The sequence below is a fragment of the Schistocerca gregaria genome, chromosome 6, assembly GCF_023897955.1.
Source record: "Schistocerca gregaria isolate iqSchGreg1 chromosome 6, iqSchGreg1.2, whole genome shotgun sequence".
Lineage (NCBI taxonomy): Eukaryota > Metazoa > Arthropoda > Insecta > Orthoptera > Acrididae > Schistocerca > Schistocerca gregaria.
Window position 1 is genome coordinate 308,021,770 of NC_064925.1, and position 27,400 is coordinate 308,049,169.

Consider the following 27,400-nt stretch of genomic DNA (forward strand, 5'->3'; position numbering starts at 1 on the left):
TTCTTTCCAGACAGTAAGTAAAACATGTGCCACGTTTGGTCGAATTCGATCAAGGGGATTTTTTTATCTATATTGGTTTGCCAGCATAAGCACATGTAAAATGTATTTCACATATATTTTACATATTTCACACTTATTTCTATACCCATTTCACCAGTATATCTTGCGAATTTCGGCCTGCAGTTTCGATTTCGATTTCGTGCAGCTCACTGTTTATGACATATCTCCTGAATTATGTGTCGTACAACGATAGAATTTTGCAGGTACATTCGGCCGCACTTGTGGATACTGTCTGAAAAATGTGTTGCGAATAGAGCTACTATAAACAAAGAAATACATTTAAACATATGTTTATGACGTCGTAACTTTTGAGCTGTGTGTCACACAACGGTCTAATTTTGCAGGTGCATTCAGTGGCGCATTTGAACACCGTCTGCAAAGTGTGCCGCCAATACAGTTTTCGTAAAAGACTAAAAAATTAAAATGTTACGAGCGAAGTGACAGTTTTAATATACGAGCAGCCAAAATATAGTAAGCGATATTTTATCTTTTCATCATTTCGTCGGTGGTGTCACCGAGGAAAAGTTTCGTAATGGTTTGAAATTATCTGGAATGTCTGTTACACGTTACTAAGTGTTGTCATTCTCAAATACAGAATGAGTAGCGAGTAGCGTCTGGGTACTCGCACGTCATGGGCTACACTTTTTTTTCACTCCCACCTCCACGCATTTGATAGGAAGATGGTTCTTAACAGTGATTCTATCCCAGCAGTAAGTGATATGTACACGACGTTTGGTTGAAGTCGGTCCAGTCGTTTAGGAGGAGATTTGGATCATTCGTTTTTATAAAATGTGTGGATTTCAGGTCACTCATGATGCCGTTAAAAAACGGATAGATAGAGAGAGAGAGAGAGAGAGAGAGAGAGAGAGAGAGAGAGAGAGAGAGAGAGAGACGCGTATGACAGGGAAAACAATTCGTTTTATTCGATTATATGACGTTCATTCATATGAAATCCGGTCAGTGCGTCTGCCTTTGCCTTGCGCGTAAGCTGACATCACGTAACTGCGGGTATGGTGGCGTCATCTACTGATAAAAAGACTAACGCGTGCGCACCGTTTGACGTTGCATAGCGCCACTGTGGTTCCGCGCCGAAGAGAAAGTGGTCACGCATGTTATCGTCCACTACCAAACTTGCAGTCGAGTAATCAGAGACAACAAGGAGGGATTCGATTCTTGGCGGAGGAGGTAATTTGGAGGCCGTGAAATGTATCGACGGATGACGGGGCTGTGTACGTTCAGTAGGCTACCGTCTGAGAAGTTCTAGTGTTGTGGAATGGCGCAAACAATTCCTCGAGGGACGTCAGTCACTGGAAGACGATGTTCGTCCTGGACAGGCTCAGCTTCTCATCACAGCGGAAATGGTTGCGGAATTGAATGCTTGGACAACCGCAGAATCACCGTGGACGAGATCCATCGGTTACTGGGTTTTAGGTCGGGCACCGCCTACACCATAATGCATCATCAACACTTTAACTATCGAAACATCTGTGCGCAGTGGATTCCCCACCAACTGATCGCCGAAGAGCGCAATACTCGAAAGCGCCGTCTTTGAGTGATCTGCAACGTTATCATGCGGAGGAATACGGCTTTCTGTAGCATATTGTCATAGGTGACGAAACATGGTGTCACCATTCTGAACCGGAAAGTAGGCGTCAGAGCAAGCAGTGGAAACATACTTCACCACCTCCAAAGAAATCAAAGACCGTGCACACCAGTTCTGGCAGGTCATGATGTCCTTTTCTGACCACGAGGGTTCACTGCCTGTCGAGTTCCTGGAGCGTGGAACTACTATCAATGCCCAGCGTTATCAAGCTGCTTTACAGAACCTTAGACAAGCCATCAAGTCGAAACGCCGAGGCATGTTGTCGAATGGCTTTATCCAATGGCATGATAATGCCCGTCCACACATGGCCAATGTGGCGAAGACGACATTGCAGCAGTTTCGGTGGGAACCAATGGAACAATCACCGCACAGTCCCAACCTTTTACCACGTGACTGATGTGTCTGGACCTCTGAGACAAGCTATTCACGGACATCGATTGGCAACGGACGACGAAGTGTGTGGCTGGGTCCAGGCCTGGATCCGACTGAAGCTTACTACTAGCTTCTTCAATTATGGAATCGACCGGCTATTGTCGCCATGGGATAAATGTGGCAACAGTTTTGGTGACTACTTTTGAGTATGTGTACAACTACATTTTTGAGTTAATAAGATCTTCACCGTTACTTTTCACTGGTTATCGGGTTTCATTTGAATTCCCCTTATAATAAGGCAGACTTAACATGGAAACCATCAACATAACATTGCACACAACTGAGACTGCAAAAGTTGAACACAGTCTTTTTCTTTCCCGGATTTCTTGCGCAACATTCTTATTTTTATTTATCGTAACAGCTACCAAATAATTTCTATTCGGATACATATTCCACACAACAAATTGTGATGTCAGATTATTTTCGGGATCGCATATTTGCAACGCTGTAAGGAGGCGATGTGACCTCAACTTGACAACTCTTGTGACACGCACACGAGAACATGCAGAACGGGAAATGACTCAGCTGAGGATATGCAGGACTGTAAAAGGAACGTTACTTGAAAGCGTCTCCTTCCATTCTGTGGTCGACGGAAGCAGCGCAAGGACGCGTGTGAGTCACCCATCAGACCAGTACTGTACGCCCAATTACACGCACCAGGCTCCACACAACCCAGCAATGTCATTTTCTTCTCAACGGGAGTCGCCTTTATCTCTGAATCACCCGTGAGTAACTGGTGGACGTGAACACGATTACTAAGTTAACGGCTAAATGCCGCTTGCTACCAAAGGAAACAGTGAGTAGTTCACCACGACGAAAACGACTTATTGTGCTCAGTAAACTGATGTCTTTACTGCAGCACGTATGTAAAGTGTGAATGTCACTCAACTGTTTATGACTGTTTGCAGCACAGTTATCACAAAGCCACAATTCCGATCGGTGACCAACACTATACGACTGTCGAAGTATTTGTGAGTGAATAAATCATACTACCTCACGGAGTACGCACCGAGAACACTAACACTCAGCCAACAAAATCCCACAAACCACCCTGACATTCGTCGCTGGTAACAGCCACCTAAATGGTAATTGCAAATTTAAATCCTGATACCACGTTCGCAGTAACCAAATAGACAATGACGAGTGCGAAAAGCAAATACGTGTAAAATGTCACTCGCCAGGGTTCAAACCGACGCAGCGGAGAAATGATTCAGTTTCGTAACACGGATACGATTTCGAAGCGTTGCACCACCGAACGTACACACATTACACTGGCTTGCAGCATGTACCTTCCAATTCCAAGCGAGTCACAATGATTTGTTTCAAAAATTCAACTCTAAAATGCGACAGCTGCGCTTCTTTTTCCTTTCCTTCTCTTTTAAAGAAACACATGACATGTCTATAGGAAACCCATGAAACGAAATTTTGTTCTTTTTCATAAAATATCGCTGTTTATTTTGCGCCTACATGCATCACATTTTTCGCCAGGGAATTTGCGTAGGTCTCGAGCTTCGGAAATTTATTTTTCTCCTGTTTGATATAAATTTACATTGTGGAGGTAAGTCCGGCTATAATTACAAGTATTCGTATATTTTCACGAATTTATTGTCTCATTTTAAAGACTTTTATTGTGTTTTTAATTCCCTGGTCCGCAACACTTGAATTCCTACTAGTGGCCTATGCTGTTTTAAAATCAAATTTTTGTTTATGTGGTTTTCGAAGGCAGCTTCTTCAGTAAATTTTCCAGGTGAGTATTTTTCGGCCACGTACAACAAACTACAAACGTCACCGCATTTTGCGAAATTGTAATTTCACTTATTTACTTTCAATTTGTTTGTCCTAGTTTTTACTGACCGAAGACTTTTGGGTCTGCTTAAAACGTACTGTTTGCCTCGAATATTATGTACCCCAGTATGACAGCAGCAGAAAATTTGGTTGAACGGCTTGTTTTTGTGACTTCATTAATGTGAGACCTAAATATTGCTTTCCTGACATTTCGTCTTTCATCACATGTCCAGTTACAGGATTTAGGAAATCATCTTCATCACATAACGATAGCATTATAAATTGAATACGGAGCCAATGGCATTTATAGATGATGTTTAGGACATTGCATGATTACATAAAAAATCTGGCTATGAAACACCAGTACACTGTGCATCGGCAGTATACGGTGAACCCGATGACGGCCACGCTTTTCGTCAGCAGTTTATGTACATAGGTATCCTCAATTAACAAATTTCTGCTGTGGGAAACTTGAGAAGCTGACATCACCACAGATGCGTTTGAGACATTATATATTTAGAGGTGTTTAAAATTTTTGTTGATTAATGTTCTGTCTCACTCCCAGAACATGAAGCTGAAATACAGTCTCCAACAAAATCTATGAAATCTCAACAGTAGAGTTCCCACTCTGCAATACGTAACACTTGCAATGCACAACTAGTTGCATTAATTTACTTTTCGTACAATGCAAGGGGGACTACTTCGAAGATTTTTTTCTGCCAATATGATTCGTTTGTTGCTGTAGCACAATAAATTAACACGGAGGAGCCAAAACCCATCGATTTCGAACAGCTTCGCCATAGGTTACTGAAAAAGGGTATGAAAGAGCTTAGGTTTCTATACGTCAATGTTAGAGAGGGTGGGGGGGAGGGAGGGATGGAGGGAGGGAGGGAGGGAGGGAGGGAGGGAGGGAGGGAGGGCGGAGCGAGGGAGGCAGGGAGGGAGGGATGGAGGGAGGGAGGGAGGGGAATTTGCGATATCGATCGGTTGCACATACTCTTGAGGAGGAAATTCCCTGTTAACTGGGCAGTGACCAAGTGTTACCCAGTGAGGTGACAAAAGTCATGATTCGCGATATGCACATATACGGAAAAAGGTAGTATCACGTACACAAAGTGTAAGGGCAGTGCACTGGCGGAGATGTCATTTCCACTTAGGTGAGTCAAGTGCAAAGGCTTCCGAAGTGATTACGGCCGGTCGACGGGTATTAACAGACTCTGAACGCGGAATTGTAGTTCATACTAGACGCATGGGACATTCTATTCAGGAAATCGTTAGGGAATTCAATATTCCGAGAACCACAGAGTCAAGAGTGTGTCGAGAATACCAAATTTCAGGCGTTACCTCTCATCACGGACAATGCAGTGGCTGTAAGGTTTCACTGATCGATCGAGAGCAGTGGCACTTGCGTAGAGTTTTCAGTGCTAAAAGGCAAGCAACACTGCGTGAAATAAACGCAGAAATCAATGTAGTACGTACGACGAACGTATTCGTTACGATACTGCGGCGTCATTTGGCGTTAATGAGGTATGCCAGCAGACGATCGACGATAGTGCCTTTGCTTACATCATCTGTTGCGCCTCTTCTTATCTCGTGACCACATTGGTTGAACCCTAGACCACTGGAAAATCGTGCCTGTTCAAATTATTTCAGTTGGTAAGAGCTGATGGTAGGGTTCGGGTGTGGCGCAGGCCCCTCGAAGCGATGGACCCAACTTGTCAACAAGGCACTGTACAAGTTGATGGTGGCTCCCTAATGGTGTGGGCTGTGTTTACATGGAATGGGCTGGATCCTCTGGTCCAACTGAACCGATCACTGAGTGGAAATGGTTACGTTCGGCTACTTGGGAGACCATATGCAGCCATTCATGGACTTCATGTTCCCAAATAACGTTGGAATTTTTATGGATGACAGTGCGCCATGTCACCGGGCCCAGTTGTGAGCGATTGGTCTGAAGGACATCTGGACAAGTTGAGCGAATGATCTGGCAACACAGATCGCCCGACATGACTTCCATCGAACATTTTTGGAAAATAATCCAGAGGTCAGTTGGTGCACAAAATCATACACCGGAAACACTTCCTAAATTATGGACGGCTACAGAGGCTTCCAAAGACTTCATGAGTCCATTCCATGTCGAGTTGCTGCACTGCGCCGGGCAAAAGGAGGTCCGACACGATATTAGGAGCTATTCCATATTTTCGTCATCTCTGTGTAAACTGGGTCTCGAATTCTTCCAGTATTATTTACTTTTAAATAGACAATGTAAGCTGCCGCAAAAATTGTATATTGGTATCTTTAATACAATAAATTTAATTGAGAACTGGTGGAATAAAGTGTTCAGCGTACGTGTCTACGATTTTTGACGGTATTATCAGTGTAGATAGTAGGTTATTTCGTTTTCTTTTTCCGTTTGAAAATTATTAACCTTTTTTAGAGTATGGGAAATGTAAAATCGAGTGTAGTATTACGTAATTATCGCTGACATCTTTAACCATAGGACTTGTTCGCAGATCGTGTGAGGCATCATCACGAAAGAACAGGCCAACTCACAATTTTATCAGAGTTCAACTATCGACCTATAACATAGATCCACTGTCAAAGTAAATTGAAACACAAAATAAAACACATTCTCCACCGAGGCTCAAACATGTACCGTCGAACATTGTAGGTACACACGCTTATCACTTTATTGTCACAGTTCAGAACAGAAGTTATTTAGTATTTAAGGTATTTTATGAAATATAGTTACAATTTATCTTGCTTTCTAGATCTGAAAACAGTTCGTTACAAAAGGTATTACGTGATTTTACTTTTGCTATTTTAAGTCTGATTTTCGATCACATCAGGAACTGTAGCCTTTTCGCTTATTCGTGAGCTATTCCCTTATTTTACACTGCTGTATTTTGTCTACTTATACATCGGTTTGCAGCACTACGCCTCTCTTGACGTAAAATACGACGCAATAATGAACCAGTCTTTTTTCTTTGTATACTTTTGGCTAAACGTGTCTTTGTTTTAATAGTTTTGCGAACTCCACTGCTAGTTTTGGTTTTCGTTGATCTATATTAGGTCTTACTTCACGTCAAGATATGTGGAGTGCTGCAAATAAATGTGAGATCAGGCAAGAAATAGTAGTGCCATACGAGGGAATACCTCAAAAGTATGGAACCAGAAGACATTTCACGGTGTGAGCGAAAATCGGATATATGATACATAAGTGATGTCGCACTTCATTATCTTTTGAAACGACGTGTTTGTAGATCTACAAAGCAAGCCAAATTTGAAATACGTCTCAGTAAAACCCACTATGATATTTCATATCAACAAAAATAAATAAGTTTCACAACAAAAATACGCACTTTCCTGTAGTTGTACAGAGGGATTTAAATACCTTCAATAAACTGTAAAGCTATTACGGACGCAGTGAATACGTAGTTGAAGAAATTGAAATTTATTTATTTTAAAATAACAGTACACAGATTTCGGGTCAGCTTTCATTCTTTTGCCAAAGGGTAAAAAATACTGTCGAAAGTGAAATACGGGCCCACACGCCCCGAAGTTGACTACAATACCTAGTCAGATAACGAATGCCTTCCTCAATAGGTACAACTGCGAACGATAGCCTCTGTGGCCGAAAGGCTGCTGGAACGATAGCTCAACGTCGGTCGGATGACTGAGACACTCTTAATACAAAAGAAAAGAAGGAGAAAGAGACAGGGAGAGAGTAAAGTTATCATCGAAGCAATTTTGAAGATGTAATGGGAAACGCGCACACAACTGCAGGAGAAAAACGACAAAGAAATAGAAACGAAGGAAAAGAAAATGGTTAGCGTCGTTGCCTTCGTTTCGAAAAGACTCACGTTCCACTCCCGGCACCTCCTCAGGTTTTTTCTGCGGTAGGCATTTCTCGAAAGGTATCCGCTCAGCCTTGGGAGGGCAAATGAGGAGCTGCTACAATAAAGAAGCAGCGCCATCTCCAGCACGTATCTACTATCGGCAACGGCAGGGACGATTGCCGACAAGCAGATAACACGCCCTCAGTCATACACAGCTTCTCATATTTTTTTGTACCAGCAGTCGGCCAGTCGGAACACGCCCAGGCCTATTCCTTGAATGCCGTATATCTACAATTTTACAGTTCGAAATGGTTAATTCTCCATTAGGTTAATCCCATGAGATGTACAAAGCAAATTTCCTTAGTGGCGAGTGTTCTATTATATCTACACACAAACAGATAATTCGTCATCACTTTTTTTCTGTCCTTTTTTCCGATGCTGAGACCGTAATGATCTAAACCGTTTCACAAGAGTTGCTCTGGAGTGACTCCCGATCAGTATGTCGAAGCTGGTGTAAATCGGCGGTCGCAGGGTCTGGCCTACCTTAGCAAGACATGTGCAGAATTTCTGAAAATTATGCAGGCAGCAAGCAAGCGCACTAAGAGCTACTTACGATGCTCTCGGCGCATTCCTGAGCTTCGACTGCTGTACTCACCTGCAAAACGAGAAAAACAGAACCTTAGAGACGTTATACATGTCAATAAGAGATAAAAAACAGAACATCACTGTTCTTCAGCGCAAGCAGAAACACGTACGCACGATAAACTATATGTTAATATGTACCATCAGACTGACTGAAGCGTAGCTAAGTGGAGCTTTCCACTTGCCCTCATGTCACTCCTAACATAAATAAACGCTTTCTTTCCTTTCTACAATTTATTTACGGACAACAATTACCTGGTAAACATAAAAATTGTTTCACAGTATGAGTTAGCCAAAATATTATTCAATCATTAATTTAATGCTGACTACTACGGTGCAGTTAGTTCTGTCGATGAACATTCATTTTACAGAATAGCTCGAATTTAGAATTCCATAGTATTACGCACTCTTGGTGAGAGACTTGTCAACACTGACTAATAGTGCAAAGTTTACTGGTTATAGAAACGTGTGTAATTTTTACAGAATAATCCACAGTTTCGAAGTTATTTTAATTTAAGGACGTAAAAGATATATACGCCTTAACAACGCATTTTGTTTAAGTTATGCTCCAAAAACTAAGGCTGTGCAATAAATAAATAAAGTGGAATCTGAATTACTGAGAAGTACAAGGAAATGTTTTAATCATATAATACACTAAAATTACGTTAGTATACAATGTATGAAATAAGCCGATCTATTAATTTTTAATCACTAGTATAATTAGGCTTCAACTTCAGCTGTTTGTTAGAGTTGCAAGGAGTGATTACGCCGTAGTAGCGAGTAATGATCGGCATGCAATTAGTGCATCGTTGTGAACTATGAATACCAATTACAACTCAGTCAACAGCAGTTTGTTACGGCTAGATAAAACCCTTCGCGAAGTTTCATACAGAATTTCGTGGAAGAACCACGTGACAGACAAATAACTTTGTAAGAGCAATAACTGTTTCGGTGTGTTTCAGGGTTCGAAAAAAAAATTCAAACAAGTGCTCTTTATTGAATAAATAACAAACTGTATTGAAAATTGATTTTATTGTTTGCGAAAACCTTTAACATGAATACTGAAGATGCATCCTTCGTTAATGATGTGATTGCTGTAGGAAATTGTGTTCCACTGAGGTACTGCAATCTGTGAAATGGATTTGAAATAACAATGTTTCTTCTACCAACAACTTTTGTTTGCGTTCACTGAAAATTCTTAAGTTCTTGCTTTTGCGGGGGAAACTACAACAAATTTCCTTCGCAGTCAAGTAATACTGCAGTACATTCACTTAAAGGTTCTTATACAGTACTTTTAAAATATCTCAATATGAATACTCTGATTTTACGCTAAGGTCAGGTTTGATTCGATTACATCAACATTGTACACCGCTGGATTGGGTCATAGTGTCAAATTGATGCGGGAAGAAACGAGAAAAACAAATATACACTTTCTTGTTGGGAGAATGAACTGAACATTAAAATTTAATGGCAAAAAGTTCACACAAAAGAACCCATGCGCACGTCCTAACACTGAATGATATCAATCATTATCCTAAATTTTGGAACCATTACTAAATCAGGCCGAAGGAGAAAGTCGGAGGAAGAAATAACGTGCTTCTATGGTTACAAGCAGCTAGTGTAGTTCGTATCAGAGTGTGCCCAATATTTCTATGGAATTTAAATGGTATCGTGAAAGTTGTTGCGTAAACTTGGGACACCAGTGTTCTGGATAGACAGTCGAAACCTTCTATTGTTATTACACTATATTTCGTATAAAAACTGCAGAGTTTGCGTCTTCTAGTCTATAATCAATGTAATTATGTTCTATGGTGAAAAGAAATAGTAAATCTGTCTTCAATCGGAACGTTGGCCGTAACGTCACAGTGCCTTCCTAGGCATGGCCCTATGCATGCAGTTCAAAATACTTACTCAGTCTACCAAAAACCTACCAAAGTTGAAAAAAGACAAATAGACGTGCTTCGGCACAGATTGACAGAACTAACCCAGCTATCACGTTCTTTTACTGGCCTACACATTATTAAAACCTGTATGAGATCATTTTCAGTCACAAATGAGCCAATTAAAATTTCAGATTCGTTGCACTAAAGTTTAACTTTTGTCTCCGACGTTACGCCACGTTTAAGGAGATGCCTTTCACATTGTTTCAGAAACATTTCACTTGCTTAACCCCAAGTGTTAGTGTATCTCAACAGTTGAACCCAGCAAAGTGGCCACATAATTAGAAGGGGGAAAGAAAACGAATTACGTTCTATTTCAGTGGTATCTTATGCAATGCAGTCACCCACATGGACATGACGCTAATACCTTATCCGTCTACAGCCTTGGTAAAGGGCACAATTCCACGAGGTCCTGTAGATCTACCAAACTGCGGGAATGCCGACTGCTACGTTTTATACACTGTTCCAAGTAATGGTTCAAATGGCTCTGAGCACTATGGGACTTAACTTCTGAGGTCATCAGTCCTCTAGAACTACTTAAACCTAACTAACCTAAGGACATCACACACACCCATGCGCGAGGCAGGATTCGAACCCGCCACCGTAGCGGTCGCGCGGTTCCAGACTGTAGCGCCTAGAACCGTTCGGCCACCCCGGCCGGCTGTTCCAAGTAGCCCCTATGAGGTTTCGATCGGCTGATTTAGCGAGGCGGGCGAGGTGTGACATTGTATGAGAGTGCTGGTCAAAGCAAGATCGTATGCGCACAGTTCTGCGAACATCTTTGCTGTCATCTTGAAAGACGGGAGTATCCACAGCCCACATACCACGAAAACATAGAAGAAAGGTCAACATGTGGTCACCAGTCTGTCATATACGAGTTATTCAGTTGCCCTTCTCACTGCCGTTTTATGCAACCAGCAATGCTATGGCTCGTCTTTATAAATCACGCGCGAGATTTCCATACTCACTCGATCGCTTCGTTGGTCCTACAGAAAAAGTTAATAAGACCTTTCTGTAGGAAATTTAATGCAGTTAAATTTTGTACTTGGATATATTTTCACTGGAGGCAACGGTTTCCAAGTTACTCAAGATTACGTACAAAAGTAGCCTCCAAAATGCACCTCTACCCCACAACGAGCCCTCACCAGTCAGGATTTCTAGCATATTGTTCGTGGTACTCCGTCCTACCAATGTACAAAAATATCCGACTACACGAACTATTCCCAACATTCGACCTTTTTTTTTTATATCCTCTGATTGGGCTATTACGCCACCAGAACCGACAGCCATTTAGTTATTATTAAGGTTAAGAAAAGAAAAATGACTTTTGCAAAAACTATGTAAAAACTAATTATGTGTACAAGTCAATCCAAATTTAAAGTCTTTCAAGCACAGTAGCTTCATAGTCACGCAGACTGACAAACGCAAAGATGCAATTGTTTATTTTATGCTGCTTAAATTCACGAACTGGTTATGTAAAATTTACACAAACGTAAAGTTTACAATATGTGAATGCTCAAATAAGTTTGTGGCATAATAAGACCAGTCAATGAAGATCAAAATAGGTGAAATATGGAAAATAATTAATACAGTTACTAATGTTTGTACAGTGGTAGGAGGGAGTGCTATGAAAAATGTATCAGAAATCCTGACCAGTTAGCTCTTAGTGTGGGTGTATTTTGAAGAGCATTCAAAAATTAAAGCTACTACCAAAAATGTATCCCAGTACAAAAATTAAGGCCATTAAATTTCCTGCTAAAAGGTCCTGTTCATTTTTTTCTGTAGGAATAATAGCTTGTGCACAGGGACAACAGAATATGGAAATCGCATGTGTGGTTCATGAAGGCCAGCTATAACGCTATGGGCTGCATGGAACAACAGCAATAGGGGCAGCTGAATCACCCAGTATACAAAACAGTATGTGTATATCCACAATCTCCTCCCAAACACCTTTATTAATTTTAACCATATTGGGCACATACACAGCCAGCCTCATGAGTATCAGCAGTGTGGGATCTACAACTCCCTAGCTACAATAAGAGTGGGGATACAGGCAAAAACGTGTATTTTCTGGCCCCTGGTGCATATGCTGCCCTGCACAACAGCTATGTTCAGTGGGAACATTATCAGCTTTCCAAATCAATCTGCTTCATGAGGCAGTCAGCATGTCAGGGGCAAGAAGCGATTTCTGGTCCCTGACATTTAGGCTGCCCCTGATGTGTAAAGTGCCCTGCATGAGAGGTTTGTTATAGGTGTAGCATCAGCATGCTTTACTGAACGTTTTTCAGGGGCTACAAGTGCCACTGAGAATGGCTGGGGACAGACTGAGATGGATGGAGGAGGACATGGTCAGAGAGTGGGGTGGAAGAAATGGAGAGAGGGAGAGAGGGAGAGGGAGAGAGGGGGAGAGAGAGAGAGAGAGAGAGAGAGAGAGAGAGAGAGAGAGAGAGAGAGAGAGAGAGAGAGAGAGAATGGGGATTGAGGTGGGAAGGTGATGTGGACAGACAGAGGGAGGAAGAGCTGGACACAGAGAATGGAAGGAGGATGTGTGCTTAATATATCTGTTGAAAACATGGGAGAAGCTGTGGGGAATACGCTATTGTTGAAATAAACATCCTGGTTCATGTTCGCAGTTATCTGAACGAGTGGGCCCAATTCATAGTATGAAAAACACTTCCAAAACATCACATAATCACTTAAAGCTTGCGCTGCACCCTCTATACACTGCCAGTTAAATTTTTTATTGGGTTGTGAATGGAATTGGTGCCTTCCAGTGTTTGAACACATCATAACCAACCATTTGCGTGTCCTCTGTCAGGTTCTGTCTAGTTTCTCTGCTTAATTCATGGTGTGCTAATGGGCAAGTCGTCACATACCTCCTTTCTGCAATTTTTCCAAGTCTCCACGTCGCCCATATTACAGTGCTTATCCCACACAACCGCCTCACACATACTGCGCCACTGCGTTGAATTTCGTCAGCAGTGGAGGACCACATGATCACCTAATACCATTTCTACACTATCTACAGGGCTTCATAACGACCAATGTGCTTTCTTAAAGGGGGGGCCCAAATATTTTGTCTGGTGAGATGATCCATATTGAGGTCATAATTATGTATTTCCAAGAAACTCTACTGAGCTGTCTAAGCACCACTCAACCTGGCCACACAGCAGTACATCTCCTATATTCCAAACTTCGTACAAGTTCTCCTGCATACTGTGGGATTAGCGCTCATGAAGAAAGGACACAGCAGAGACATGGCTTAGACATAGCCTGAGGGATTGTTTCCAGAATGGAAAAACTGGAGTGGAGTGTGGGCTGATTTGAAACTTGCTGTTGAGAGTAAATCTCTGGTGGTGACTTGTGCTTGGATAGCATAGTCGATAGAGCACTTAACGTGAAAGGCAAATGTCCGAGGTTAGAGTCTTGGTCTGGCACACAGTTTTAATCTACCAAGGTACTTCAAATCAGCACACACTACACTGCAGAGTGAACAGTCATTAAGTCTTTCCTTATTTCTTGCAACGCGATCAAGAACTTCGACTGGCCATAGATGTACCATCCCCCCACCTTTATTTTTATTACAGTCACAATTACGCCTTCCACTGTAGCCTATTCCCTAATCCATATATTTGTATTTCTATCATTCCAATCAGTTCTTAACATGCCTGTCATCGCTCCTTCCTACCTACCCTCCGTTTTAGACTGTGAGGTTTTTTGTACCAGTAAGTCAAAATATAGAAATTTTGTCTGGTGAGCATTTTCGATCTGTATTTATGTCTGTCATAAGAGGCTTAAGAGCCTCGGTAGAACTTGTCGATATACCATGATGGGCTTACTGGGCGCTAATGGCCTCGCCTTTCAAGAAAAGAAAAGTGACGTGCTTACACATGACAGCAGTGGTAGGCAGACGTTGGGGTAGTCGGTAGTGTCATAATATGTATGAAAAGACGAGGGCACTCGGAACAAGCAGAGCTCTGGCACTACATGTGAATACTCGTACGTGTTACGAGAGGCCCGACGGAGTCGCAGCTCCGGCCTTTCAGCTGAGAGAGCCAACGCCATTTATCGTGGTTACGCGACCCCCTGTGTATTCATCGCGTCCCCTTCCTCTGTCAGAAAGAAACGAGATCGAAGGCGGAATGAAGACCACGAGAAAACGAGCGGGGCGCCAGTAAGCACATCCGATACGACTGCATCTCACTCTTGAACTGAAAGCACCGACACCTAGAGCTAGCATTGTCAGCTTTCTGAAAGGAAACTGTCTTGAGCGGCAAATGCAAAATGTAGACAATAGACCTTATTCTGATTCACCAGACAGCGGACGCCACGAATGTAGCTGGCGTTGCCCAGACAGAAAAGATACACTGAAAGAATTTTGTTCCAAAGGAGATTGTGAGATTACAATATGAATATCAACAAAAATAAAAAAAAAGGGGAGGTAATGGAATATAGTCCAATAAAATTAGGCGGTGCTGAAAGAATTACATTAGGAAATGAGACACAGGTTAGTAATGAATTTTGCTAGTTGGGCAGTAATAGAACTGATGACGACCGAACAACAGAGGGTATACAATGCAGACCGGCAAGAGCGAGGAAAGGATTTGAGAGAGAGAGAGAGAGAGAGAGAGAGAGAGAGAGAGAGAGAGAGAGAGACTGATACGTTGTATCATCGAATTTAAATGTTGAGGAGTCTTTTCTATCTGCCCGCGGCGTGGACTTGTACGGAAGTGTAACCTGAAGGATGAGCGTTTCAGACAAGAAGGAAAGAGAAACATTTGAAATGTCATGCTACAGAATAATGCTGATGCTACGTGGACGGATAGCATAACTAATGAGATGGTACCGAATCTAACGCGGTAGAAAATAAATTTGTGACATAACTGGACTAAAAGAAAGGATCGGTTCTTTGGACACTTCCTAGGGCATCAAGTTATCGTCAGTTTTGAAATTGAGGGAAGTGAATGTATGTGTGTGTGTGTGTGTGTGTGTGTGTGTGTGTGTGTGTGTGTGTGTGTGTGTGATGGAGGAGGGGGGCGGGTGGCGGGAGGATCTAAACAATGTACACGGAGACATTGGCATGAATAAAGTAAGCAGGTTTAAATAGAGCTATGTTGCAGCGATTGCGTAGAAATTAAGAGGCTGAAGGACAGAATAGCCTGGAGAGCTACATAAAACTAGTCATCGGACTCAAGACCACCAAGACAACAACAACAACAACAACAACAACAACAGCTGCAACCAAAATTTCCAGATAGTATGTGACGAGTTAGTGTCTTACTGTGAATGCATCCTTTAACTGTATGTACACGCAGTGTTTTTAATACACATCGTGTTTTCTCTGCGGCGGATACGATATACACTCCTGGAAATGGAAAAAAGAACACATTGACACCGGTGTGTCAGACCCACCATACTTGCTCCGGACACTGCGAGAGGGCTCTACAAGCAATGATCACACGCACGGCACAGCGGACACAGCAGGAACCGCGGTGTTGGCCGTCGAATGCCGCTAGCTGCGCAGCATTTGTGCACCGCCGCCGTCAGTGTCAGCCAGTTTGCCGTGGCATACGGAGCTCCATCGCAGTCTTTAACACTGGTAGCATGCCGCGACAGCGTGGACGTGAACCGTATGTGCAGTTGACGGACTTTGAGCGAGGGCGTATAGCGGGCATGCGGGAGGCCGGGTGGACGTACCGCCGAATTGCTCAACACGTGGGGCGTGAGGTCTCCACAGTACATCGATGTTGTCGCCAGTGGTCGGCGGAAGGTGCACGTACCCGTCGACCTGGGACCGGACCGGACCGCAGCGACGCACGGATGCACGCCAAGACCGTAGGATCCTACGCAGTGCCGTAGGGGACCGCACCGCCACTTCCCAGAAAATTAGGGACACTGCTGCTCCTGGGGTATCGGCGAGGACCATTCGCAACCGTCTCCATGAAGCTGGGCTACGGTCCCGCATACCGTTAGGCCGTGTTCCGCTCACGCCCCAACATCGTGCAGCCCGCCTCCAGTGGTGTCGCGACAGGCGTGAATGGAGGGACGAATGGAGACGTGTCGTCTTCAGCGATGAGAGTCGCTTCTGCCTTGGTGCCAATGATGGTCGTATGCGTGTTTGGCGCCGTGCAGGTGAGCGCCACAATCAGGACTGCATACGACCGAGGCACACAGGGCCAACACCCGGCATCATGGTGTGGGGAGCGATCTCCTACACTGGCCGTACACCTCTGGTGATCGTCGAGGGGACACTGAATAGTGCACGGTACATCCAAACCGTCATCGAACCCATCGTTCTACCATTCCTAGACCGGCAAGGGAACTTGCTGTTCCAACAGGACAATGCACGTCCGCATGTATCCCGTGCCACCCAACGTGCTCTAGAAGGTGTAAGTCAACTACCCTGGCCAGCAAGATCTCCGGATCTGTCCCCCATTGAGCATGTTTGGGACTGGATGAAGCGTCGTCTCACGCGGTCTGCACGTCCAGCACGAACGCTGGTCCAACTGAGGCGCCAGGTGGAAATGGCATGGCAAGCCGTTCCACAGGACTACATCCAGCATCTCTACGATCGTCTCCATGGGAGAATAGCAGCCTGCATTGCTGCGAAAGGTGGATATACACTGTACTAGTGCCGACATTGTGCATGCTCTGTTGCCTGTGTCTATGTGCCTGTGGTTCTGTCAGTGTGATCATGTGATGTATCTGACCCCAGGAATGTGTCAATAAAGTTTCCCCTTCCTGGGACAATGAATTCACGGTGTTCTTATTTCAATTTCCAGGAGTGTATTAGCTTGAGAATGCGAGTGCCTTACCTCTATAAATATTTGACAAAAGCTGCAAAAGCACGGTTGAACGTGGAAGATGCTCTTGTAGTAGGGTGGTGTCCATTACGAAGACAGTTCAATAAATACCGGTGTTAGGAATGCAGACGCCATATTTTCCAATAACAATTACATATTTTTCAACACAGCCCATTTTAGGGATATACGTGTTCCCCGACGTTCCACCCACTTTTTAGCTTAAAAAATGAATCTGACTAAAATAAACATACGTCGACGAAGACCATCTCAACCGATAATTATTTACCTGTGAGCCGTTTCCTCATGTTTGAATGTAAAATATAATCGCAGGGCAGCAGGTCGGGTGAATACAAGGGAAGCCGTAGCAATTTGTAACTTAATCCATGTAAACCTGCGATGAACGTCTTCGGTCTAGAATCTTCACTGACCGGAGTAGAACTGATTTAAGTGATGTGTCCGGCTACGAACTGAGTTCCAAAGACCAGCGAAGACGTGTGTGGAGACGTACCGGACAGAAGTAGGACACCAACGTCACTGTCGCCCGCTGTATGACCTAACAACCAGGAATAAGGGTTTGAGGTGCCATTCTTTTAGTTGTCATGCGCGCGATCCTTATAACACAGCGTTATGTCGACGATATTCTACGCCCCGTTTTGTTGTCCTTCATGAAAGCTGCCGTCGTCTTACATTTCAGCACGATAACGCCCGCCCGAACACGACGAGAGTTCCTACTGCTTTTCTTCGTACTTGCCAGAGCTCACTTTGACCATCAAGATCGCCGGATCTCTCCCCCAATGGTGAACGTTTGGAGCGCTTTGGGCGTGGCCCTCCGACCAGCTTGAGATTTTGAGGACCAAACGCTTCAATTGGACGGAATTTGGCACGATATTCTCCAGGAGGGACTTCAGCAACTGTATCAATTAATATCAAGCCGAAAAACTACTTGCATAAGGGCCAGGGATGGACAAACGCGTTGTTTTTCTTGATCAGCAATCTTTTGTACGTCTATACATGTACAACACATCTATCGATTCCCGTCCCCTTCGGGTAACCTTTTCGTGACAGAACCCCAGACTATTTTTTCGTCACCTATTTTTTTCCCTATCTGCCTCTGTAACTTGTTTGAAAGTTCATTTTTCTTGTAATGTTGCATGTGTGCTCGGAGAAGGGTTTATTATCCTAAAGTCTTGTCGACATGAAGGTCATTAGAGGCGGAGTACATGCTTGCATTTCACGAGACTGAAAAAAGGAAAAAAGCCGATAATGTTTTTAAACGCACAGCCTTGCCTACGCCATGAAAGTATTTATGGATGCCACGGAAATTAGTAGAAATTCCATCCCTCAGGAGTGCCGCAGTGGCGCTTTAAGAGACGTGCTTTACGAGATATGCTACCGCCGCTCAGTTATTTCACTGGAAGTTTAAATGAAATGAGATTTGCACTGGAAGCAAGGCTTTATTTTTTATGTTTGAAGAAAATTGTTCTTCAACGAGTTCTGCTTCACATTGTAGAAGAGCTACCCGCGCGGCCAACATCCCTACTGATGCGGAGGTAGTCAGGAGCAAGTATAACAGCACGGCACCGAGAAGGCCCGCGATGAAATGGGCCTCTGAAGAATTGAGTAACTCGCCCTAACTGCCTACTCGGCAGCGAAATAGTAGAAGCACGGCATGCGGTGAGTGGGAAGAGAGGGAGGATGAGAGAGATTCGAGGGAAGGGGAAAAGAGAGAGAAAAGAAAGAAAAAGAGGGTGAGAGATGGTCGGCCAGGTTCATTCTACGGGCAGTCTCTCGTCTCTGGAGGGATGCCTTTATTTCTTGCGAGATATTTCTCCGTATCTGCTCGCCGTTGAATAGGAGAAAGGCAGACCCCGCTGCCGGCGTGTTTCCGGCCGGAATGGGGCAGCCCCTCCCTCCCGCCCCTACGTATGGAAAGCTCTTGCTCTGCACAGAGACTCAAGTACCGCACAGTGGAGCCGGAGGGCGCTGAGCCGCAGATATTGCGAGCTGCATCACTACTGGTGCACCAGTCGGTCCAGCGCGGACTGCGTTATTTATTACTGTCTCACCCAACACTACTGCAAGCGGTCAATTTCTGGTTACCGCAGTGACGTGCAATTAAAAAGCTGGGCTGTGGGGGCGATGTGCAGAGGCAAGGGACAGTGTGCCAAGCGACGTTTCAACCAATGGCGTCATTCTGCTGCATATGTCGTTCGCGGGCGCTTAGGAGAGTGTGTAGAAATTTAAGCGTTGATTTTCAAATCAGTACGACGTTCTCACACGGAACGAGAATGTGTTCGCGGACGAAGAGTTGGTCGAGTATTATGATGTCACCACAGCGTATTTCACGTTCCATCGCAGTCCGAAGCGTGACTGACTGACTAAGAAAAAGTCACATTTTTGCTCCGTGGAGAGGAACGTGGAAAACGAGATGCAAGACAGCGTTATAGCTGACAAACACAAATTGAGAGACACCGTACTGCATTTCGTCGTATTCACCTGAAGCTCCTATTTAGTGGGTTTCATATTGTAACTTACGTGATACGGATATACGCTCTTTCTAAGCATCAGCACATTAACCATAGCAAAACCAACAGGAGGGGAATTTAATGCCCACCTTTTTTAAATACTGTACTCTAGCTGAGCTGTATAGTTTATATTTCAAAATTTTGGATAAATTACTTATTGTTTTTAATGAATTACTCTGCCGAAGTCTATGGCTGTTTTAAAATTTTCAATTAACCTGAAAATTTAAGTCTAATTAATATTTCACAGCGAACATCTTAATTTTTTAAAAGCAGCAACAACTAACTAAATTACTATTATTTATTTTTTATGGTGGTTATAAAGTACAACTCGCTCCATATTGGTGGTATATGTTACAGGATTTTTTTTCCGGAAATGCGTCAGTATTTGTACAATTCGTACTAATACAATGACGAAAATTGTAATACTGGTATCGAGTAACTTCACACAGCGTATGACCACGGGCACGGCTAAACACGATTGCCCCTTTTTGCCACTCTGCGACGTTCTTATGTTCTATGTTTACATATATTTTCCGCTCATTGCAGAGGTAGTGGATGTGCGGTTGAGCATGAGACTCGATCGCTGGGCCATCTGTAAAGGCTTAACCATTCATCAGTGCGTCTACCCCGGGGTGGACTAATTTTCGTACAGTGAACTTATGCGTGTAGCTTTCTGTGCTTTGTAAATACTATACATTACAATTATGAATTTTTTCTGTATGTGCACTGTGTGTTTATGTTTGGTAAACAAAAACGTTTTCTTGTGCACGTGATACTAACCATGTTATCTTGAGTCCGAAGACTGGTGTGATGCAGCTCTCCCACTTACCCCATTCTGTGCAAGCCTCTTCGTCTCCAAATAACTACTGCAATTTACATTATTTTGAATCTCCTTACGTTATTCATATCATGGTCTCCGATACACTTCCGTCCAGTACTGAATCCGTGATCCCTTGATGTCTCTGAATATGACCTATCAACCGATCCCTTCCTTTAGGCAAGTTACGCTGCAAACTTCTTTTCTGCCCAATTCTATTAGTACCACCTCATTAGTTACGCAATCTATCCATCCAATCTTCAACATTCTTCGATAACATTGCATTTCATAAGCTTCTAATCTTTATGTCTTCTCCACTTGGGACATCATCAGTTATTTTACTGCCCAAACAGCAAAATCCATCTAATGCTGTCAGTTTTTCCTTTTGTAATCTAATTCCCCCAGCGTTGTCTGATTTAATTCGACTACATTCCATCACGGGTTTTTTGCTTTTGTTGGTATTCATCTGATATCCTCCTTTCGAGACACTGTCCATTCTGCTCAACTGGTTTTCAAAGACCTTCGCTGTATGACAGAGATACAATGTCATCGGCAAACCGCACACTTTTAATTTCTTCTCCCTGAACTTTTATTCCTATTCTTAATTTTTCTTTGATTTCAGTTACCGCTTGTTCAACGTACACATTGAATAACAACGGGGATAGGCCACAACCCTGGCCCACTCCCTTCTCAACCACTGCTTCCCTTTTATGTCCCTTGACTCTTACAACTGCCATCTGGTTTCGCTGCAAACTGTAAATAGCATTCGGCTTCCTGTATTTTATCCCTGCTACATTCAGAATTTTAGAGAGTGTATTCCCGTCAACACACTCAAAAGCTAGAAATGCTATGAAGGTAGTTTTGCCTTCCCTTAATCTACCTCCTAAAAGAATTCGTAGGGGCAGTCATACCTTGAATAAATAAATACGTAGAACAATGGTAAATATCCCCTGCCATGCACTTCGGTGGTCTTCAGAGTACAGGAAAAGTTTAAATATAGAAATAGGCCCTCAAGTAACTTAGGGGAAAATAGTACACTATAGTACTTGTTCAATGGACGAAAGTTATTTCCATGCAGTTTTGCTACTGCTGAAGTGCCCCAATGTGATAAAGTATTTTTAAATTACGTTGGTCTGCAGAGTGTCAACGCGACTTGGTGCCGTCGAATGGTACATATACGATAAATAATTAAACTTTCTCTACTTGAGAGCGCCCCACGATGAACGAGTGAAAGCAGGACAATGAAACTTCCTGTAAATGTACGGACGGACTTGCAGAAGAGAAATAACGAATAAATCATCAAAGAAGCACTTTAATTTCCATGGTTACGCTGCTGCCTACAAATGTTGCTCAGTGTGACAATTCGCACCCACGACAGCCTGTAAGCGCACAAGAGAAAGCATTTCACGGCTGTTGGCAGCACTTCTCGCACGGTGTGCTTTGGGACGTTCAGGTGTTGTGACACAGCTCGTACACTGCTTGAAGATAGTACATTACGTTCAGCGCTCTAAGCCATGGCAACACTCAACTCCTTCAACAATTTGAGACGCAATTGGCCCTCAGTATCTATCAGGAGTAATTCGCAAATCGCCAGTTCGAACTTTCGAAGTTCTTCAATCCCTGTGCGGAAAGAGGACAGCTCCACATTCCTTTAATGCGCCTATACTCACGAAGAGTATAGCTGTTGTTCTGATAGAACAGTCTTACGAATAACACCCTTCTCACATTGTCCAGACCCACATTGACACACTGCAGCTGTACGCATGCTGACGATTGCGTTCATCCGTACGCCGTCATTCCAGCACCGACTCTAATGGAAACTCGTGATACGGACACTACTAACAATGCTAAATCTTGCAGTGCACAGAGTGAAAATCACTCCCTATAATGTTGTGTACCGATACGATTAAGTAGTTTTCCGTTTACACCAGGGAGGAGGAAAACCGACCAGTTAAAACTGATACCTGTATGTTAGTTCCAAATAACCGGTATTTTTCAGTATTAGTTTGGTCACTGACTTTTTTCAATTTTTACTAATAACCGAATAAAAAACTGGACTATCAGTTTCCCCACAGCAGCAGTGTTAAAATTTTTGCTTTATAGTATTTTTTTTTAACGAGCGAGATTTATTCGTAAAGGTTCGGTTGCTCTGAAATACTGGGTTGTTGTAGGTAGCTGTTGCCTTGTGACGTGGCCTATTAGACGGTACGCGTGTATGTGCAGTGTGCAAGATTTCCCACCACCTGGTCTCTACGGTAGTTTCTTGCTGTTGTCCTCTAACATCGGTTGTACTGCAGACTGCTACCATTCCTATTTTGAAAGTAAGTGCGGAATACACTTGGTTTAACACATTAAAAACCGGAGTGCGCACAACGAACTTGCGACATCATGTAAGGAGAGAAAACAACCACTACGCTCGTATGTTCCTTCGTGATTGCTGTACCGGTACCTACAATTTTACTGACGCCCGATAAAATTGAGATACCTATACTTTTAGTGAATCCCGATAAATTTGGAAAATGTCACTGTGAAAAACTAATACCATTCAAAGGTGACGAAGCAGGAAAGTCGTCAACTTGTGACCTTACGCCGCCGCCACACCCGTTTCCTTAAATTTCGCCATCTTTGCTGGAGAAATTGAGGCCGATTTGAGCCATAGCCTCAATCTCATATCGATGGAGCTCTCATACTCTTTCACTATAAGTTTTGATCTTTGTCCGACAGAAGCAGGGAAAGTTAAATTATGACCACCCAGTACTTCCGCGGAAGGGGCGCCGGCGCTCCTGCGGACATTCAAGAGAGCACAGCCCGGTTCGTTTTCCGCTCGGCTGCAGCAGTAGACGCACGTCAGACAGAGCACGGAGGTGTCCCTTCTTTTTGCCGCTGCTCTCCTTTCGTTTCTCTGTCCCGGTGCTCGACTATCGAGCGGAAAGAGGCAGTCAGGCAGCTGGAGTCAATTGGGCGTGCGCGCTGTTTTAAGTGAGGAGGCGTGTAGCAGCTCGCAGGTTAATGGAAAACACCGCTCCCGCACAACACCCCCACACCCTCCCCCAACCAAACCACCCTCGCCCACCCCAACTGACGGCCCGTTCCATCATTCCACCTCAGCTAGAGACAGAGTTTTGCAGCTCGCATGTTCAAAAGAAATTGTCGGATCAGACAGTTTCGCACATACGTTGCAGTTCAATTTCTTCACGGTGACGTACCGCTCCAAATGCTTGTTGAAGTCCACTATACCATTTCCACGTTTCGAATCATCTACAGAGTGTAGATGACAAACTGCCCGCCTTTTTCATTTATTTATTTATTGGTTGCAGGCAAAGTCCATTTCACCAGATACTATTGTGTCACATAGTGAAAAAAACAAGGCAATTGTTTTAACTTCGTCTGAAAATAAAAGGTGCAGCACTGAAAGCGGTGATATGGCAACCTTGGAAATAGCACATTACGTCAGAAATCAGAAGATGGAAGTGGTGTCATATAGGCAATAAACTGGTGCCGTTGACTCTGATATCAGTGTTCAGTCGAGATATCGTCGTAGACCGGTGCACGACACGCTGTGCCGTGAAGCCATATTACAAAAACAACAAGCGCAGCTTTTTCGTGCTCATTACAATCTCGCACGACATGCCCCAGTCTCATCGGCTAACGTCATCGAAGTGTGGTTACAATCTTCTAGGGATCGACTGATCAGAAAAACATGTGTGCGCACCAGAGAATGTTTCAAGAGTGGAAGAAGCCTTCAGCCAAAGTCGCAGGCATGTTGCACGGAACCAAGAGCTTCAACTTGACATATGGAAACGCAGTGCACGGCGAATGTTGCACAACGATCTTCAATATCGTCCACTGAAGAAGTTCCTGAAAAGACGGAGATTCACGGGCAACAACGAAGCACACAGGAGGCCGACGGTAGTTCCGCAGTCAGGCGGACAAATTCTGCCGCAGGTGCATCTCAAATTTAGTGCTGCGATAGGACAAATGGCTCAAACAGTGTGAGGCCTATATGGAAAAACAGTGTAAGGTACGTAGAATAGCGCGTATATTTGTGTTTACCTATATGTACCTTATTTCTGCTAAAAAAAGGAACAAAATAGGAGCACAGACTTTCTTATCCATCCTCGTATTGCATAATCAAACCGTTTAAAGGTAAGTGAACAACTGTAGATAATTAGGTCTGAGTATGTGACTACTATAAAAGCCATAATTTCTTTTAAATATGATTACCAGTATAGTGAAACTCAATTTCAGAAGGTGAAAAAAAAAACGACCTATTATATTTCTTAAGATTCCCGACTTCCGCAGCAGATGTTGCACGGAGTGAGGTAACTGTCTCCAACGATGAAATATTGGAGGTTGCTCATTGATACTTGCTGAGCGTTTTGGAATAAGGAAATCGCAGTCTCTAGTAATGTCATTATTCTTCTGTTTATTGATCTGATGTATGACGCATGTACTGACATGCTGACTGCTGGGGCTGTGAACAAAATGTCAATAAAAAAGGGAAAAAAGATCTGCCTGGTGCCATGTATCATGTTATGAAATAATTGGAATGCTTTTTATTTGCACATAAATGGGCATGTACGTTTAATGCCACAATGATATACATATTTACATATAATCTTACAAGGGGACCTTGCGGACTACTTTCGTCGATTTTCTTTAAACGCGCAGGTCCCGAAGGTCAGGGTTCAGACATCATTTTCCCGAAGCACATCATTTTCCCGAAAATGGACTTAGAAATCTGCAGACGGCGGTTATGTACAAAGCGTTTCATCCCATTTAAATGAATCGTCCATAATTGAACGCAAAGCTCTCTAGCCTTTAGATCACGAGATTCCCGGTTCAATTCTCGATAGTGGCAAATTTGTTTAAACTTCTACTTGAAATCAATATTTATTATTAAATTTAAATGTTAGTCAACAAATATTGATGGAAATAATTTTTTAAATCTCAATGACAATATCATTTTAGTTTCTTGACGAATGAGAAAATGAATGCTGATGATGAATTAAAATTAGGTTCGGAAGTGTGGAACCCTATATAGAAAACAATCCTGTTTTATTCGTAATAATACAAATAAAAAAATATTAAAAGATACACATGATACTACTGAAAAGATTTATTTATTGTGAATATTCGTTTTTCATGTGACTGGTGATTAAAAATGAAAAACGTTACATCCATTAGAAACTGCTAGTGACGTCAATATTTGTGACAAGTCTTTGAGTCGTAAACCTGCCCCAGTGTTGTCTCCATCTGATGGGTGGCCCCCCACGGGAGCGTGGCTCTTCGCGTGTGACAAGAGCTGGTGCACGGTTTATTTCTGCAACATTCCACGGCCGCTCGCGTGCGTCCCCGGCGTTCATCATTCCCTTCTGAACAGCTCTTGTCGCTGGCTCCTTACATCTCTTTCCGGACGCAAGCCGGCGGTTCCCCGCCATTTGGGCCTCTTCTAGCGTCCAGCTCTCAATCGCAGCCACCAGCACGCGTTACTAATGACGCCATCCTGGGCTCATTAGTCGCGCGCTTAAAATTCAAGACGGCGAGCCTGACTGTCACGTCGCATCCAAACAACTAGAAGCGTGCTCCATTGGAATACAGAATTATTCCAAAATAAACCGCGCATTCCTAACTTACTGTTTCTCTTCTGTCTTCAAGCAGCTGGTCCCCAAAATCATCACCATTACGGAGTGCTGTTCACCTCTACAGTTAGCAGAAATATTTTCCGCGGTTGTTACTTGTGATACAATTCCGTAATCGATTATCTATGCAAAGCCCAGCGCGACACCTATTAACAAACACTTCGACCGAAACTAAAATTTATAGTAAGAGTATTCCATTTTTTCTTATACGTAAGACATATTTATGACAGCAGCAAATCATTTGCTGACTGCTTGCTGAGCCCACTGACATCCTCTGGAATTGTATCTCTGTACGTAATCGATATTTCGAATGCTGAAATCACTTTAATACTTTACGCCATATTTTGTTGCGATGAACTGAGGATGATTCACAAGTGAAGACCTAACAGGGCAATAGGTTTCTTAAGGACCTACACATTTGTCTAATTGCAAAACTGTATCACATATTAATGTAAATTAATATTTATTCAGCACATGTTGGAGGAGAAAAGATCATGTTTTATGCATACAACCGTAATCCAAACACATCAGCTGAATTAATATTACTGAAATACAAAAAATACGAAATTCTGCCCAACATCGGAAATATTAGTGCCGCAAAATGTAAGAGGAGTTTCAGAACCAGCACGAAAATTTCTTAAATAGAAGACATTTTATACATAAACACTCGATCTTTAAGTTTAACAAAACTTTTACTTATTTTATTTTGCTACGACAGCAGATAGGTTTGTGGAAACACACAAGTGTGGTTGCTACTTCATTAATACACATTCAAACAAATTTTATCTGCAACAAAAACTACTAAATTGGCAGCTTAACACTATGCTTAACCGGCCAGTGTGGCCGTGCGGTTCTAGGCGCTCAGTCCGGAACCGCGTGACTGCTACGGTCGAAGGTTCAAATCCTGCCTCGGGCAGGATGTGTGTGATGTTCTTAGGTTAATTAGGTTTAAGTAGTTCTAAGTTCTAGGGGACTGATGACCTCAGAAGTTAAGTCCCATAGTGCTCAGAGACACTATCCTTAAATACATTTTTACATTTAGTTTTATGATATCACATCCCTTTAGTGGAAGGGCAGAGGGATAAATACATTTTGAGTAAAAGCGAAGAGTCACATGACAGCGAGATGATGATGTGGTGTAATACAGCCGGGCAATAATTTAAATTTTTGCAAATGCAAACCTGCAGTAGGATGGCAAAATTGGGTAAACACGAGCGATGACTGTCGTGACTATCTTTTGTGAATTGTTTACCAGATAATTACTCAGCTTTGAAGATTTGTTTTGATTTATCAAATTTTGCACTGTATATAC

At 43.1% G+C, this 27,400-nt stretch overlaps 1 protein-coding gene across 2 annotated transcripts in view; it reads right to left on the reverse strand.

Annotated features, from left to right (window-relative positions):
- Nucleotides 1-27,400, reverse strand: part of LOC126277936 (protein phosphatase 1 regulatory subunit 14C) — an 866,863-nt gene that overhangs the window by 184,551 nt on the left and 654,912 nt on the right. Inside the window, exon 4 of one of the 2 annotated variants that reach the window (XM_049977518.1) lies at nucleotides 8,333-8,374. The exons of the other annotated variant lie outside the window; for it this stretch is intronic. Coding sequence (XP_049833475.1) covers nucleotides 8,333-8,374 — 42 coding nt within the window. The remainder of the gene's footprint in view (nucleotides 1-8,332; nucleotides 8,375-27,400) is intronic. 2 annotated transcript variants of the gene reach the window in all.